The 17,598-nt window shown below is 36.4% G+C and overlaps 1 protein-coding gene across 2 annotated transcripts in view; it reads left to right on the top strand.

The window, feature by feature from the left end:
• Positions 1-678: 678 nt before the first annotated feature.
• LOC140142082 (uncharacterized) overlaps positions 679-17,598 on the top strand; it is a 68,314-nt gene continuing 51,394 nt past the window's right edge. For both annotated transcript variants that reach the window (XM_072164034.1, XM_072164033.1), the window contains exons 1-3: positions 679-1,043; positions 9,358-9,820; positions 13,510-14,021. In XM_072164034.1, the coding sequence (XP_072020135.1) occupies positions 1,014-1,043; positions 9,358-9,820; positions 13,510-14,021 (1,005 nt within the window). In that variant the 5' untranslated portion in view covers positions 679-1,013. The remainder of the gene's footprint in view (positions 1,044-9,357; positions 9,821-13,509; positions 14,022-17,598) is intronic.

Genomic DNA, 17,598 nt, shown 5'->3' with positions numbered 1-17,598 from the left:
TAATGAAATGTACTGAAAATGTATGTAGCTGTGATGAAAAGCCGTATCATGAAAAATTGACCTTTCGTATTGAAGATATACATTTTCCCCCAAAACACCTATTTTTTTTGTAGGTGTTGGGTGGGGAGATGTAGGCCTACCAATATATATTTTATGTCGACCTTTTATGTGGACCTTTCATGTGACCTCTAAATCATGCAGTCTTCAGAAAATGATATTGTTAGACTCTAGCATTTTTATACCGGAATTACTGGCACTTTGCAAGGCTTATTCGCACGCGATGAAATCGGCTACAAGATGGCAAGCGCTAATCTATGGGAACAGCATGAACAGGGAACCACCAAAAATCTCCACAGACCTTGGAAACGCACCGGGTAATTTGAACTACTATTGTAGTGCATGTCACTTGGCGGTCAATAAATCAGGGACCATGAATAATATTATGAAAAAGGTCGATTGCCCTCAACATTCTACACACTCATGAGGATGACTCCGATGACCTCCCATGCAGGTGATGACCGCACTATTTTATTTCACTGACAGTAGGCCTAATAACATGAATAATGAGATATTTGGCTCAGTGGCGTGCGCAAAGGGGGGGGCAGGGGGCACGTTCCCCCACTTTTGTTGGTCATTGGGGGAAACGCTAAAACCGCACCTTAGGCCTACACACCTAAATCAGACTCCATTCGGGGGAACTGAACAACCTGACCCCCCACTTTCAATGTGTTGCACACGCCACTTATTTGGCTAATTTACATACAGCATAAATACAGTGAATTTGGCGGATGTTCATCATTCGGCAATCAGCGCTCGAGTTGAGCAACACAGGACCTTGGCTATCCTATATTTGCACCGGCTGTCACCATCATCATTATCATCCATCCATTGAGAAAAAATAATCGCACCATCTTGCTCGTTTTGCACAGTTTAAGCACTGACATTGATTGGTCCGTCTGCGTGTCTGCTGCTTTTGCCTGTGTTGAATTAGTTGGCAGTGGTTTATCGTCAAAATGGTGGATATATTTCCTAAGATGTCCACGGTGAGATATATTGACTTTGAACCTTTTTAACGACAAGATCAATAACAAACTCCTTTATGCATGCAAGTTAAAATTACATTTATGTTGGAATCTATTGAAATGAAATAATCATTGAACATATTGAATCAGCAGCGTTTATTTTGACGATCTGATCTACAAAACACGGACACACACATCCCATGTTTACATACATGTATACTGATGCATGGCCAAATATTCCACTAAAATTAACAAAAGTATAATAGGCCTATAGCTTTACTCAGTCGATTAATTTCACTGAAAGCCTGCAATTCCATATGACGATGAAAATCATCATGAAACATGATTCAACTCATTTGCTTTACTTTGCAACCAGTTTATAGCCACATGTGTTTGTTTTGATTTTGAAAGTAGCGCCAGCGATGACGTCATAGTTAGTATGTGACGTGACTGACGTCATACGTAAAAGTAGATGCAACGAGGGACTTTGCGGCGCTCCGTCATTTTTTCCGTATTAGATGTTTTCTTTTACCGGTTTTTGTTTCTTTTTATGTTTATTTTCAGATTGGGCCCTAAATAATAAACTGAAAAAGATAGTCCTACACATTGGTCTCGGGTATTATAGGCAATTATAATAGAAACGTTTTGCCGGCCAAGTTATAATCTAGGCCTGTTATTTAATGAGATTTCACAATTTAATATTTTAGGCCTAACGATTTTAGTTCAATGTGCGGAGGAAATTACCGGGAAATTGCAGGCGTATTCATAAATCGAGTCTATTATACATGCGCAAGTCATGCCAGAGATTTTAGGTCATGCGCCCCGATATGAATGAAAAGGAAGAGCGTGTATGCCACGTGGTAAAAAGTAGAAGTATCACTCCGTATTTCAATAATAGTAGGAAAGGGTCAGTACAAATCATTTTTGCCACCGATCTAACCTGTAGAAACTTCAAACATGCAAACCACAAACAGATTATCACTGAGATAATTACATAATAACATGGGCCTTCATTGCACATGATACATTCCAGTCATTATACATAGTCTAGTGGTCACCACCTGTGCTTTTATTTCAAAACATTCACCCGGTCCCGTGCACTCATGCAGACAAGTTGATCATTTTTTTCAATCGCGGTAGGGCCTATGTTACACTTCTCTTTTCGTTTTCTCTTCTCTTCTCGCCCTGGTCCCTCGGCGCCTCCCATCTTCCTCCTCCCATCCTCTGTTCTCTCCTCTGTTTCCCTCTATACCTACTCTTCTCTTCTCCAGTTTGCTCCCATCGCTCCTCTAACTCTCTTTTCCCTTTGTTCCTAACTATTCCCTCATCATTCCATTTCTATTCTTTCCTCTCATCTGATTTTTACTTTTCATCTCATCTTTCAACCTGTCGTCTCATACCACATACTCAGTGACCTGGGCGGATCCGGATTTATTTTTCAGAGAAATAAAAGGAGAGGGTTCAAATCCTGTTACCTTCTTCCTTCCTTTTGTTCCTAAGTATTTCCTCTTCCATTCCATTCCATTTCTTTTCTCTCATCTGATTTTCACTACTCTCATCTTTCAACCTGTCGTCTCATACTACATACTCAATCCATGTTTTTGAAAGGAGCGGTTTAAATCCTGTTATCTTCTGTAGATACCCATGCAACAAACAGAAAACGTGTTACAGAAAAGGTTTCAATAAAGGGTTTAAAACGTTTTCATATAACATTCAAAATTATGTTTGAAAACTTACTGCTAAACCATAATGTTGGGTAAGCAACTTTTAGAAAACTGTTTTATAATAACCTTTTGACAACATTTTAAAGATTTTATTGTAGTGAGTGTTTTTTCATATAAAATGTTTGATCCTAACACGACATGCATTAACCATTTAAAAATGTTATTAAATGGTTAATGCATGTTTGACCAAAACCAAAACGCGTTATAACAGTCTTTTCTTCGTTCTGCATGGGTATCAATGCAAGCTATACATTAAGAATGTAACACATTTAAGGGCTGGGGTATGAACGTTTGGACAGTATTTATTTTGGGACATTAGAGCACATCAGACATATCGAATTGCATTCTGAATACGAAGAATGTCATTCTGATATCAAATAATTTTGATTTTTGAAATTCGCAATTTAATACACATTTTATGGCAAATCATTCAAAATTGATATTTTTGATATTTAACAGTACTTGAAGTAAACTTTATAAATCTGATGATTTATACTTAAAGTGTATGTAGGTGGGATGAAAAGCCGACGATCAATTGAAAATTTTGACCTTTCGTATTGAAGATATGGATTTTTTTCCCAAAACACCAAAAAAAAAATTAGGTCTTTTGGGAAAAATCCATATCTTCAATATGAAAGGTCAAAATTTTCAATTGACTGTCGGCTTTTCCTTCCTGCTACATACACTTTAAGAATATATCATTATATTTATATAATTTACTTCGAGGACTGTTATATATCAAAAATTTGAAAAATATCAAAATTTTATAATTTGTCATAAAATTTGTATTATATTGTAATTTTCAAGAAATGAAAATTATTTGATATCAGAAAGACATGCTTCGTATTCAGAATGCAATTCGATAGGTCTGAGGTGCTCTCATGTCCCACAAAAATACTGTCGAAACGCAATAAACGCTCATTTTAGATCCCTTAATGCATTTCAAGAATTAATAATCTTTACAAGAATCTTTTGCAAATAACAATTAAACATTTTGTTGGTGTAAAATGATGTTTTTGGGTACAATGCTCCTCTCATCCGTGGCAAACATTTTGTTGTTAAATAGAACTAACATGTTCTATTATTAATCGTGTTAATTATTTGGATTAAGTGTTCACAGGATTACGAACCAGTTGATAGGACAATTTCAGAAACAAAACCTTGTGACATAGTTTTATTTTATGAATTTGATTAATAATGCTGTCTACTGAAGATAGCACTGGTAAAAAGTTTTTTGTTGTCGTTTAAGATAAATCTTCCGTACGTATAGCATTCATTTTTAAATTTTTAAACTCGGCTTTTTTGCCAAATGTTTTCGTTTCCAATGTTTTCTTCAGTAGATAGCACCGCAAATTTACATTTCAAGAATATTTTTTAAATTACAATTTAAAAACATGTTTTTGCAATACACCGTGGTAGTCATTATACATGATCTATTATATTAAGAGTTTAAAATCTTGAATCTTTGCCAATTGCAAATTGCAATTCGTATTACCAGTAATTTACTATCTTCAGTAGATAGCACTGAAAATGTAAATTTCTATTTCCAGAATTAATCTTTAAAAGGCGCCTTTGCAAATTAAAAATGTTTTGGAAAATGTATTTCTCATTAGTAGATAGAATCGCAAGTGTTTCAAGGATTAATGCTTTAAAAAAATTATTATTAAAGCCTTCGCAACTGGTTCAATTAAAGCAATATTATAACATTTTCAAACAAAATAGATTAGCATTTCTTTGCCATAAAATGTTAGCTTTTACTGTCAGATATATCCCCTTTTATTTTTGAGCCAAACAACTACGGCAAAGCAAAGAAAATTGGAATTTACTACCAGCGCACATGTCGCCAATACGTACCACTCCTTCGGTCATGTTGTGGTACGACCCTTTGTTGTGTATATCACCGCCCCGCACGCCGTGACGTACTGTGTGTTATGAACATCGTGTATGCGTTCGACTAATAATTCCATCGTAATAATAAAGCGCTGAATCAGCCTTTAATTCAAAATCACGGATTTTGACAAAACTACAGCACTTAGAGTCTTGATTTTTGCAGGGTATATTGGTTTAATAAAGTACAATTTAATCGTGTAAAAAAAGGAATTTTAAAAATTCAGTGAGGGCGTCTTCCTCAGCAAATGTTATAATATGGCTTTAATGTTATCTGCAGTAGATAGCACTGTCAAATAAAGTATGTCAAGACATATTTTGTATTATAGACCCACATTTCAAGCTTCTACATATTTTGCTCCACAACGTCGTTTTCCTAAGCGAAGATATCGAATTCGTAAGTTTTGGTATTATAAAATTGTAAATTGAGATATTGGCCTTTAAAAATATTTTTGACAATTGACATCCTAATTGACATCTTGAAAAATGTCTGAAAAAAATACAAGATTCCAGTTATATTCCGGTCTGAAACTCTGATACCATCAGACAATTATTTTAAACATCACAAATTTGCAACAAAACCAATTTGTGAAAAAATCACCCAAGCTGGTTTTTTGCTATTTCTCCATTTACGATCCTGCCCAAAAGTGTCTCCTTTTGATATACCACGTCACATAAATATGAGAAAAAATAAAGAACTTTATTTCTATGAATTAACCAATGCTATCTACTGAAGATAGCATAGCAACGTTAGCAAATGCGTGTCATCACAATTGGTGATTTTTGTAAAGATTTTAACTGGCTATAACTTAGGCATATGCTGTTGTCACCGGGTCACTGTCCACTTGTCCCCACGGAGGGAAATTTACTGGTAGGTGCCCCCCTCCCCCACCCCAAAGGAGTTCAAAGGGAAACGATTTACTGGGTGGGCATGCAGCTGTAATATTCACGAAACACTCCTTTTGGACTCTGTTGTTATAGTATCCCATCCGGAAAACTGAACAGAAGAACCGGAAGAAATACTGAGAAATATAAAAGAAAGTGTATTTAAACGATCAGGCCTATTATGTGAATTTGAAATACATTGCAAGAAAATTGGGTGACATTTCGCCCAACATTTCGCCCAACGTTGCTGGAGTACGAATACATGTTCTGTTATTTAGGGTGTGATAGTTAGATGCCCTTTTGTGTCATTCTGTAGACAAAGCGTCAATTACACTGTAAATATGAACTTGTCTGTTGTAACTCAATACTAGTTTCAGTAGATAGCATGTTAAAATAAAATTTATATCAAAATATTGAATCTTTGCCAATTGCAAATATTTTGCAATTCGTGTTATCAGTAGATAGCACTGAAAATGTAAATTTCTATTTCCAGAATTGCATCTTAAAAAGCGCTTTTGCAAATTAATGTATCTTTAATACCTTCAATAGATAGAATCGCAAGTGTTTCAAAAATAATTAAAAAAAAAACCCCATTAAAATGTTGTTGTTTTTTTGTTGTTTTTTAAGCCTTTGCAAATTACAATTAAAACTGCTTTGGGGTTCAATTAATGTTATCTTCAGTAGATAGCACTGTCAAATAAAATATTTGTCAAGACATATTTTGTATTAGACACAGATTTCAAGCTTCTAACGCCGTTTTCCCCAATGTAATCGGACATTCCTAAGCGAAGATATTCGTAAGGTATGGTATTATAAAATTGTAAATTGAGATATAATCGGCCTTTAAAAATATTTTTGACAATTGACATCCTAATTGACATGACATCTTGAAAAATGTCTGACAAAAAAATACAAGATACCATATTCCGGTCTGAAACTTTCAGACAATATTTCAAACAAATGATTAACATCACAAATTTGCAACAAACCCAATTTGTGAAAAAATCACCCCGGGCATATTTTTTGCTATTTCTCCATTTACGATCCTGCCCAAAAGTGTTTACTTTCGATATACCACGTCATATAAACATAAGAAAAATAAAGAACTTAATTTCTATGAATTTGATTTAACCAATGCTATCTACTGAAGATAGCATAGCAACGTTAGCAATTCATGTCATCAAAATCGGTTGATTTTTGTAAAGATTTTAGCTGGCTATAATGCCTATATAATGCTGTTGTCACCGGTTACTGTCCACTTGTCCCCACGGAGGTAAATTGACTGGGTATGCAATTTATTTCCCCCTCCCCCACCCCAAATTTCGTCCAACCTTTCGCCCAACGTTGCTGGAGTACGAATACATGTTCTATTATTTAGTGTTTGATATATTAGTTAGATGCCCTTATGTGTCAATCTGAAGCCAATTGTCATTACACTGTAAATATGGTCTTGTCTGTTGTAACTCAATACTACGAGGGGCGGTCAATAAGTTCGTAGAACAAGGTAGGCCCCCTACTTGAAAGAGTACTAGCCAAATTCTTTCTATCTCACTCTTGAGCATGGTCACTACTAACCTTAATGCACCCGTCGCAATTTTTCTTGAAACCTTCTATGTCAACAAAATGGAAGTCTTCCGATAGCTCCTTGAGCCACTCTTCAGTGAAGGCTCACCAGCATTGATCACCAGCAAACCTGATATTATGAATGTAGGACTTCAAATTCTAAGATCGGTTTCACTAACTGGAGGCCATGCCTGAACCACAATGTGGTTACTTTAGTTAAATGACTCCTCTGTCGTGAATGGCAACTTGACAAACTAAGAATAGCGTTCAGGACACAATCCGAGAACAGTCACATTCCTACCATCAACCTTCTTCACATGATGGCTTGCCTCAATTTTGCTATCAAAATTGTATGATATATGCCTATAATTGTACTTTCATTTAGCAAATGATCTGTCATCAAGACTCTCCCTAGATCTCAGAAACAGCGATGAAGACCTTGTACTATGGTGACCGAGTGATGATCTTCTTAGGTGTGGGAGATCCAAGTGCTTCCTCTGCTCTCGTAATTCCAGTGATTAATGTATGTTTTATCACCTTTAGCCACATATAGATTAAACTTGCCTCGGTCCTCATTCTAAGTGTATAGAATGTGTGGACCTGAATATGTCAATTGGTATCAAATTTGTACATTAAGATTCTGGGACCCATCTAGAAGACACCCCGGAATACCCAATGTTAATGGATTAATGTTGAAAACACATTCAACAGAGTTGTCATATTTTGAGGCTATCTCATCTTTCTTTTTTGGCTCTTTATCCATTATCAATGCCACTGTACCAGCACGTATATCGTTAGTGGTGACGTCAGCAAGTCTTTTGGACCTTGGATGATCTTCAAGGACGCTCATTCCATTCTTGAACTCTAAGAACCATCTCGTTGCTGTTGAATATCAAGGACTTCATTACCATTTACAGCAACTGTACATTATTAAATTTCATTTGAGTTTTCACCGCCGTTCGGAGAAATTTCCATAATGACCCTGTATTCACTTCTGGTAGTACCTATGAATTCATGGAGGTAGGCTTCCTCTGAAGAGTGTCCTGCCCACATACAGTGATGCAAAAATCTAATATCTTTGCAGTAATGTTTTGAAGGAACAAGCTTTCATATGAGACCAAATTCAATACCGTGCGACAAAGTAGCATACCGAGTTCTACGAACTTTTTGACCGCCCCTCGTAGCTTCAGTAGATAGCATTTTAACCCTAACCCCCAAAAATCTTACAAAATCTTACGATGAAAAAATCTGCGCATGCATGCATCCCAGGGTCTGCGATGACGCAATCACCCCAAGTGTTATATGCGGACGGAATTGCTGGCCGGGCAGCAATAACCCGTGTAGCTACCGGTCCGTGATCGTGTGCTTGGCATGCGAGGGGTCAAAGGTTCGAATCCCGGGGGTGCCAAGTCAAAAATTCTTCTTCTCCTTGACTTTTTCGGATCTTCTTTGACTTCCGATCCCAAAAAGCAGGGTCGAGTGTTAGGGTTAAAATAAATTTATATCAAGAGTTGAAATCTTGAATCTTTGCCAATTGTAAATATTTTGCAATTCGTATTTATATCAGTGTTTATCACAGTATAGTAGATAGCACTGAAAATCTAAATTTCTATTTCCAGAACTAATCTTTAAAAAGCGCATTTGCAAATTATAATTAAAAATGTTTTTGGAAAATGTATTTCTCGTTCCTTTTATAGTAGATAGCAACGCAAGTGTTTCAAGGATTAATTAAAAAAAAAAAGCCTTTGCAAATTACAATTTTTTTTGTTCAATTAATATTATCTTCAGTAGTTAGCACTGTCAAATAAAATATATATCAAGACATATTTTTACAATAGACAGATATTTCAAGCTTCTACTTAGATTAAAATTAAAATTAGCAAAAGAATACCTAAAGGTAAAATCCGGTCCAACAATTTAATGAAATAGCGCCATCTTTAGTACTAAAAACTTTTGACAAATCACAGCTGTGCATGTGAATGCACTTTGAACAGCGCCAAACCAAAACAATGAAAATTAAACTGGCAACACTGCCTGAATGTTCACGAGCGCCGGGAATGTCCCACATGCAATCAATTAGCGATGTGCAGGTACATGCACCTGTATCATTATTTAGCGCGGACTGCCACGAGCATACAGTGTGCAACATGAAATGATGACACTGCATGACATGACATGCAATGCATATCGCGATGTTGCAAGTTGAATTTGTACTTCCGTCGAGGAAAATGTACGGCTGATGTTGATTCTATTGCGCATTTTTATTTGCTGTGCAGGTTCGAGGAACGGAAACGGAATCAGCTGGCGATCGATTTGGTGAGCTGGAAAAACGATTTCACTTTGATTCGGGGAGCTCAGCTACATCAACAGCGACATCCACTCAATCTCAGCAACCGACTCCTTTTGAAGCTCTCGTAAACAGCACTGCAGGCCTTGCTGCAGCAGCTGGTCTGGCAGCACGAAATAACAACGTGCCCAGCAATTCCAATAACAGCAACGAGTTATTTCGTCAGATCAACGCATTACTGGATAACACATTGGATATTAACACTTTTTGTGGTGGGACAAAGTCTCACCCTGGCAGAGAAGCAGGGATGCCTCTACCCCCACCTGGACTGTCACCGCCTGCCAACTCTACAGCAGGGATGTCAGGCATCAATAGTCTGAACATGCTGATGAATGGCACAGCAAGAACTAATTACAGCACAGATAACCATGTTGAGACTGGAGGTAACATGGGTAAGTGAATCAATCAAGGCTTTCTCATCAAATCAATGCAGCTCATCCAGTTATTCATTTTTAAGTTGTATTGTTGTTCACCCTCCCTAGCAATAAAGAATTCAATTTCAAGGTAATCACAAGCCTCGATTTTATTGTTAGATTCTTTCGTTATTTGACAGAATAAATCGCATACCATACTGAATTTTGTTAGGTTGATTTTAAAATATTTGACTCATCACATCAAAATGTAGCAGTTGTAGGAAATGCCATTTCTTACTTAGCTGTGCTGATGATCAAAGAAAAATCAAGAAAATAATGAGGAATTTGCACTTACCACACTTCCGATATCAATAAGCTGATATATTAAACAAGAGTGGATATTTCATGATTTTATATCTTTTTTTTGTTATACCACTGAGGCTGTTGTAAATGTTACATAATTTGAATCGGGTGAAACCAAAACATTAGACAAAATTAGACAAATGCAAAAAAAAAAAAATTAAGTTTACATGAGTAAATATTGGATAAAATAAACAAGCAATAAAAACCAAAAATTAGCATAAAATTGATTTTTTGGTTCTTGACCCCCTCCCATTATTTTCTGAAGGTGGACCATATTTTTTCTTTTTTAATTTTCAAGTATAATTTTAAACCTACAGATATTCATTATGATGATAAATGAAGATCTTAATACACTCAGTAAATGGTTTGATAATAATCTTATGAAAGCAAATGTGAAGAAAACAAAAGTTATGTTACTTGGTACACCTGTTAAAACTAGTAAAATTAATCATGTTAAAGTGTATATGAATAATGTTGAGATTGAAAATGTCACATGTTTTAAATATCTTGGTGTTCAAATTGATGTTAACTTGAAATGGAAAGAGCAGATCAACAATATTTGTCGTAAAGTGTGTACAAGTCTTGCAGTCATGAGAAGAGTTAAGCCGTTTGTCCCGAGAAGTTCACTGATTACTATATACAACACTATGGTTTTACCACATTTTGATTATGCAATTACTATTTGGAGTAGCTGCAGTGTAATAAACTTAAATAAGCTTCAAAAACTCCAAAACACGGCAATGCTAATTATACTAAGTGTACCATACAGAACTCATATAAACGACATGTTACGTACTTTAGGCTTCATGAATATAAGAGACCGTATTATTTTCTTAACTGGATGTATGATGTTAAAAGTTAAAAATGAAATTGCACCCTCCTACCTCAATGATCTGTTTCGTCCAGTTAATATCATTCATTCTGTTAACACTAGAGGTAGTGTAAATGGCGATCTATATGTTCCAAAGTGCAATACAAATTATGGTAAAAGCTCTTTCCAATACAAAGGTAGCGTATTATGGAATGTTATTTGAAAGATATTAAATCAAGTCAACTCACTAATGCAATTCAAAAAGAAACTCAAAGAAGACCTGAAATTGTAGCACAACTAATTCTGCAGCTCATACATGTCATATGTTTTTAAATACTTCGTGTAGCTTTTGAATTATTTTTAATTACAAAAACTTGGTTTTCATGCTGTATAATATTTATATGAGGTATTTTAATGCTGTGTAATATTTATGTAAGCTCAATTTTTTTATGGTTTTTAATAATGTATAATCTACGTGTATTTAATGCTTTTATATGTTTGTCTCAGGGCCCTACTGAAAATCAACATTGTAATATTTGTTGAGTAGGTTACCCTGTTTAAATATGGTTAATAAATAAATAAATAAATAAATAATAAATAAAGCTGCATAATCGCTTCAATGAGGTTCTTTAGTTTTCTACCCCTTAGAAAGTAGCATCGTTTTAATATCAAAAAGGATTACAACTGCTAAAAAAGAAAGACCCTCCCTCCTTTTTCCAAAATCTCCAGATGAGAGCCCCTCCCAAAAACTCAAATTAAATGGGGCTTAGCCCTGATCTATAATTTGCAAATACTGTAAAGTGTCATTTGTGATCATATTTACTCATTTTTAAACATTCCTGGGTACAATTAAAGTATGCAACAGATGTTCAGTAAATATTTGTCTAATGATATGCAGAAATGGCAGGTTGAAATTTAATTTTTTCCATTTATTTGTACCTGCTTGCACATTTGAAATTAGATTTTGTTTTAACCAGTTTGAATTTTTAAATTTAAAAGTAAAGTCATGTGCTATCGCCTAGTAATTTTTTCCCTTTTATATTTTATGATATTAACATTTGAAGAGTTCTCCCCACCCTATTATCTGATTAGTTTTATGCCAAATCAACATTCCAATAATTGCAAATACACTAATTACCTGGGGCTAAGGGCTATTCAAATTTCTCAAAATAACTTGTTTTATTAGTCGAAGGCTTATATATGTACATGGATGATTATCATAACACAATGTTAGGACCAACATCAGACATGTCCTTCTGTTGCAACCCCAAGTATTAATGGAGATCCATCTGAATTAAAAGATGGTGGGTGGGTGCATCTTGACAGAACAAGTTAGTTTTGGTTAGTGGGTCAAGGTCACCTGAGGTCATCCAGATCAAATTAGTAAAAACTGGTTGTTTTTTTCGAACACTAGGAGACGCACATTCCTCAAACTTGGTGGGTGGGTGCATCTTGACCCAAGACGGAACAAGTTTGTATTGGTTAGTGGGTCAAGGTCACACAAGGTCATCCAGAGGTCATCTGAGGTCAAATTAGAAAAAACTGTCATAATGGCATGAAACTTGGTGGGTACAGTCAACATTTAGAGCCAAATTTTTGCAAGGTATTTCGGGGTCACCATGGGTCATCTGAGTTCAAATTAGTAAAAACTGTCGTGACAGGTAATCGCGACAGCCGAGAACTGCCAACCCGGGCTGCCAACTAGTACTTATTAATCATTATGTACACAGGTAACTATATTTGAAGTGTCTACAACTTGTGTATGATTCCAAAGTATAAGGAGGGGTAAAATTTCCGAACGGCCCGCCAAAAATCGCTTGCCTCCCCCTCTCGGCCCGCCAAAAATCGTTTGCTTCCCCCTCTCCCCGCCAAAAAATCTTTGCCCCTTTACACATGCCTAATTTTTGGGATCCCAATTTGCAAACCTTAAATGGTCTTTAGAGCATTTTATTATTTAAAAGGCACCCCATGAAATGCGTACAAAAATCGCTAACCCCCCTCGGCTGGCCAAAAATTGCTTTCCCCCTTCCGGCTCACCAAAAATTTCTTGCCCCCCCCCCAATTTGACCCTCTCCCCCCCCCCCCAGGGCTCCAGGGATGTAAGTTTTTCTGCTTTTGCAGGAATTCCTGCTTTCATGAAGTTCAAATTCCCGCACTTTTCTTTATTTTCAGCCCGTTTTTTAGCCCAGATTCACACACTTTTCAGATTTTTTTTAAAGTGTCCACCATCATCCCTGGGGCTCCTAATTATTGCACAGCCCCTAACGCCTCATTCCGGATATTAGATCAGAACATAATATAATCCAAACCACCTTTTTGGTAAATTACAATACATTTATAAGCATTTGCATTTGGCACATTGTTACTGCGTAGTTTGCCGCATGCATTATGATGTTCGTTATCAATGAGTGCATCGGCGTGATGTATTAGGATTACATCTCAAAGGCTTGTTGTGGGAGTTACAAAAAGGTGAATTAACATAACAATTTCTCCTAAAAATATCTAATCATTGGTTTAATACTCTTTATTCAACTCTTTATTCAACTCTTTCCAGGAGGACCACTTGACAGTTTACTCTCAAGAGGCACACCAACAAAGAGCAACAACTTCCAATTCTTTCAAGAGTTAACAGCATCTACTCCCGCCAAGGAGTCCAACTTATCAGTATTACCTAAATCTCCACTATCATCCCCAACCTGGAGTTCCTACCCGTCGTGTGCCAACCCAAAAGATGCTATAACCCTCTGCAACATAGATCGATATCTCAGTGGCGCATTACCCTCAACGCCACACTCATTTCACTCGCAGTCGTTTCAATCCAGCAGAACGGGGTCATCATCACCATCAATGGATAGTCCCGTCAGTCAAAACATGGTCTCCAGCATGAGCACCCCTGGATCATCGTCAACGGAGGCATCAAGCCTTTGGGATCATGTGTTCTCACCGATAGACTTGCCTCGCAGCAGTGAGCCTCATAGAAGTGTTAGTCCAAGTGATTCGGATACTAGTGGTGTAAGCTCGGGAAGCTCAAATGAACCACTTGCGGAAGGACTGTCAGAAATGATTGTAAGTATAAGCTGACATTAATATTATAATGACCAGTGTTTAATCTCTGGAAATTTCCTATCTGAAGATTTGTTTTCCAAATTTGCTCAGTTTTGGATCAAGATTCCTCAAGATTATGATGTAAATAATATTAGTTTTTGTCTCGCCGTGCAACCACCAATGAAAACGGCATATATATTTTGATGTGGCTCAGTTACATAATGAGCTTGATAAAGGCGTCGACAGGTCCTCTGTCGGAATCCTGTCGACAAAGTGAATTATGTCAACATATCGACAGAACTTCGTCCATGGCGACATAGTGCTCAGGCAATGGCCCAGTAAAACTTTGTCAGGCAAGCTCATTTTCACTTAAAATATTGGCCATTTCCAATGTATTTCCAACAAAATGCAATGCCATCTTATCTTTTACCTACTATTTCGCCAACTTTTCATGTTATTTGCCTTCAGGGGTCATACTTTTGGGAGTATTTTGCCTTGTTTTCCGGTGTGCTCGCTACGAAGACGGCCATCTATGATTCTGCTGAAATTGCCGACGGTGTTTCTAGATATTTTTGGGTTGAAATTTTTAGAATATTCCTAAAATCATGAAAAAAAAGTCCTGGTATTTTTTCGGAACTCAAATGTATGTCGACACACTGTCGACATCAAGATACAAGATATGTCGACATCAAAAAACGGTGCCGACGCCCGGACGCCGGCCCTAGAGCTTGATAGGTTGAACAAAATATACTAAGCTTCACTGAGCAGGCATAGGTTTGTAAACTGACAGCAGTTCCTATAGTGCAGTTGAATGCACTTCAATTTCAGCAGTTGGTAAAACCAGATAAATTTTGGATCTTCTCTGGTAGAACATCTGTCTGTAAATAAGTGATTGCAGTAGCCTATGCACCGCCTCTCTCAGGAGATTGGCTGGCCATAGTTGAGGAGAGCATCTAAAACATGACTGGGTGTGTGCAACCAGGAAGTGGGACTGGTGCAACTGTGCATGCTCTGCAAAGAGGGGCAATAGTAGTCAAGCTGGGTAGAAAATGATGTTTAAAAACTCTCAAATTCTCCTGGGTGTGATTTCCTCAACTCCCAGTCAAAAGTTTTCTTTAACAAGGAAGGGCATTTTGTGTAAAACTCATGAGTCTATTATACTTTTAGTGGAAAAATCTTACCATTGCCTTTCTAGAATAGAAAGTACCGTAGTCAATTCAATAGGACATTGTCTGTGCTTCAAAAGTAAGTTGGCAGAGGTATTGATTTCACTGTCTTGAGTAAGAAATAGGGCCTATATCATAAAAAAAATAGTTTTTCAAAAAGCACATTTAGCAGGAAATAACTGGTAGGTAGGCCTATCTGTTATTGTGTGGCTGCACCAAATTTCAATTCAAAATCATGGTTTCATGTCTTTATGCAGGATTTGATTGATGTATTTGCTTTCAGTCTTTTCACAAAATATTCAAATGGCAATATTATATCATGTTTGCTCAACTCTGTTATGATAGCAAGCAGTGTGATGCTTAAAGGCTCATTCAGTTATCCTAGTGATTGTACAAAATTAAAATTGTGTATTTATAACAAGGCATTAAAATTGTCATAGGTATTTGTGAAATGAAAAATAATTGGCAAAGGAAAACAGCAGTATTGATACAAATGAAATCTAGCCGATTTCTCTACTAAAGTAGAGTATTACAATTAGATATAAAATGAACTATTTTTTCTTTAATACACACAGCTTCCAACTAACCACTAGCATGCTAGCAGGCTATACATGTTGTTAGTACATGTATGCTACTAACAAAGGTGTAAAAATAAACTTTGAGGATTTGTACAATTTTCCGAAAGAGCAAATTGCTGCTGAATAGGCCTTTAATACTCGGATGTTAATGGAGGTTTTGGTTAAATGCTGCTGCATGAGTGCTTGTATAATTGTCCATTCAATTCTTTATGGTGTGTTGAGCGGCGTGTGGGGGTGTGTGTGTGTTGGGGGGGGTGTTGAGCAGGATGTGGGGGTATGTTTGTAAATGAGGATGCACACCCGAGTAATAGAGGACATCCAGCAACCGAGGAAGTCCACAGTGCCTGGCTTCTACCTACCAGTGTATTGCAAACAACAACTTAGGGCATTTAAGATTATATGTATCGCTGCCAATATAAAGTAAAATATAATAAAAAATCTGTTGATTCCCGCAAACGTTTGTAGATGATAAGTCAAATTTATCCTGCAAGAATCAAGATTGATTCTCACACTGTGAAGCTTAAATTCTGACCCTGTAGGTCCATGGTTTGGAGCTTAGCTTCAGGTGTGGAAGGTCCTCAGTTTAGATAGTAGGTGGGGGTGTGTGTGTAGGGGTGTGTGTTTGTGTTCAATGATGCAATGTGTTTATACTATACCCGGGATACTATAGTACTCAATAACCAATACATACAATGTGACCTAGTTATCAGTCAGACAGTAGCAATTTAATAAAACATTGCATTTAATTACATCATTATCTCTTGACCTTTTGCTATTTGCACTGTCGCTACAGACAATTTTGGGCTATTCCAGTTGAAATTCATACACCCCCTATAAAAAGACATGACCTAAATCTCCCACACAGGTCGGGTGTAGATTTCATATTGAGTCGCTCATTCAGGTAACCCGTTTTAAATTCACACTCCATGTGTGGAAGATTAAGGTCATGTTTAACGGGGTGGGGGTATGGATTTCAACTGGAATAGCCCAACTGATATGAATGCAAATAATAATAGAAGCTTTACCTATGTGGTGAAAATTATATCACAAGTCAAATAATGAAATACAAATCCTTGTTTCTCTTAAAACCACAAAATATTTATTTTATGTACCAGACCAGGAAAAGGAAAGAAAATATCAAAATTATGAAAATATCCCATATCTCACATGATATTCCATTATTGAGTCAAATTGATAAAATCAGAAAGCCTGGTTTCCTTTTAAAAAGCCATAATGTATGACTTTCATCCAATTTAATTTAGTATTCTTTACTCAAAATGCCGAAATAATAAATAATAGAACCCATAACATGGAGTTCTCTAGGGGGGACTTAAATTCACTTAATTAATGGAGTATGTGTAAACATTACAAATATAATGATAAAAAAATTGGTTAAAAAATGTAACCAACTAATATTATAAGATTGTACATTATGGCTTTTTAAAGTTAACTGAAAATTTACTCGCCAATAGATAGAATTGACGGATTTTATACAGTGCAAAGAGCAGAACCAGGACTTAATGATTTCTAGACAAATTCAGTAATTTCATTTTGGCTGTGACAGCTGCAATTATGATTAATTATGATTGGTTGGTTGATTTGAATATATCACAAGCTTAAATTTAATAAATGTTTTGCAAAATGTGATTTGATTGAGTACAGTGAGTTGTATGATGTGCAATACACCCTCAAATCCACAGTAAATGGATATTATGAACCTACAATTACATACAAAATAATGTCATATTGGTGACATGATCAAGGGGAATGAGTCGGATGCCCGGTCCCCGCACTCTGTGCATCCGCAGGTATTCATGCTCGTCGAAAATTTCGCGAAATAAGGGGCGTTTTCAG

The sequence above is a fragment of the Amphiura filiformis genome, chromosome 20, assembly GCF_039555335.1.
Source record: "Amphiura filiformis chromosome 20, Afil_fr2py, whole genome shotgun sequence".
In the NCBI taxonomy this organism is placed as follows: Eukaryota; Metazoa; Echinodermata; class Ophiuroidea; order Amphilepidida; family Amphiuridae; genus Amphiura; species Amphiura filiformis.
This window is presented reverse-complemented; position numbering and strand designations above follow the sequence as displayed.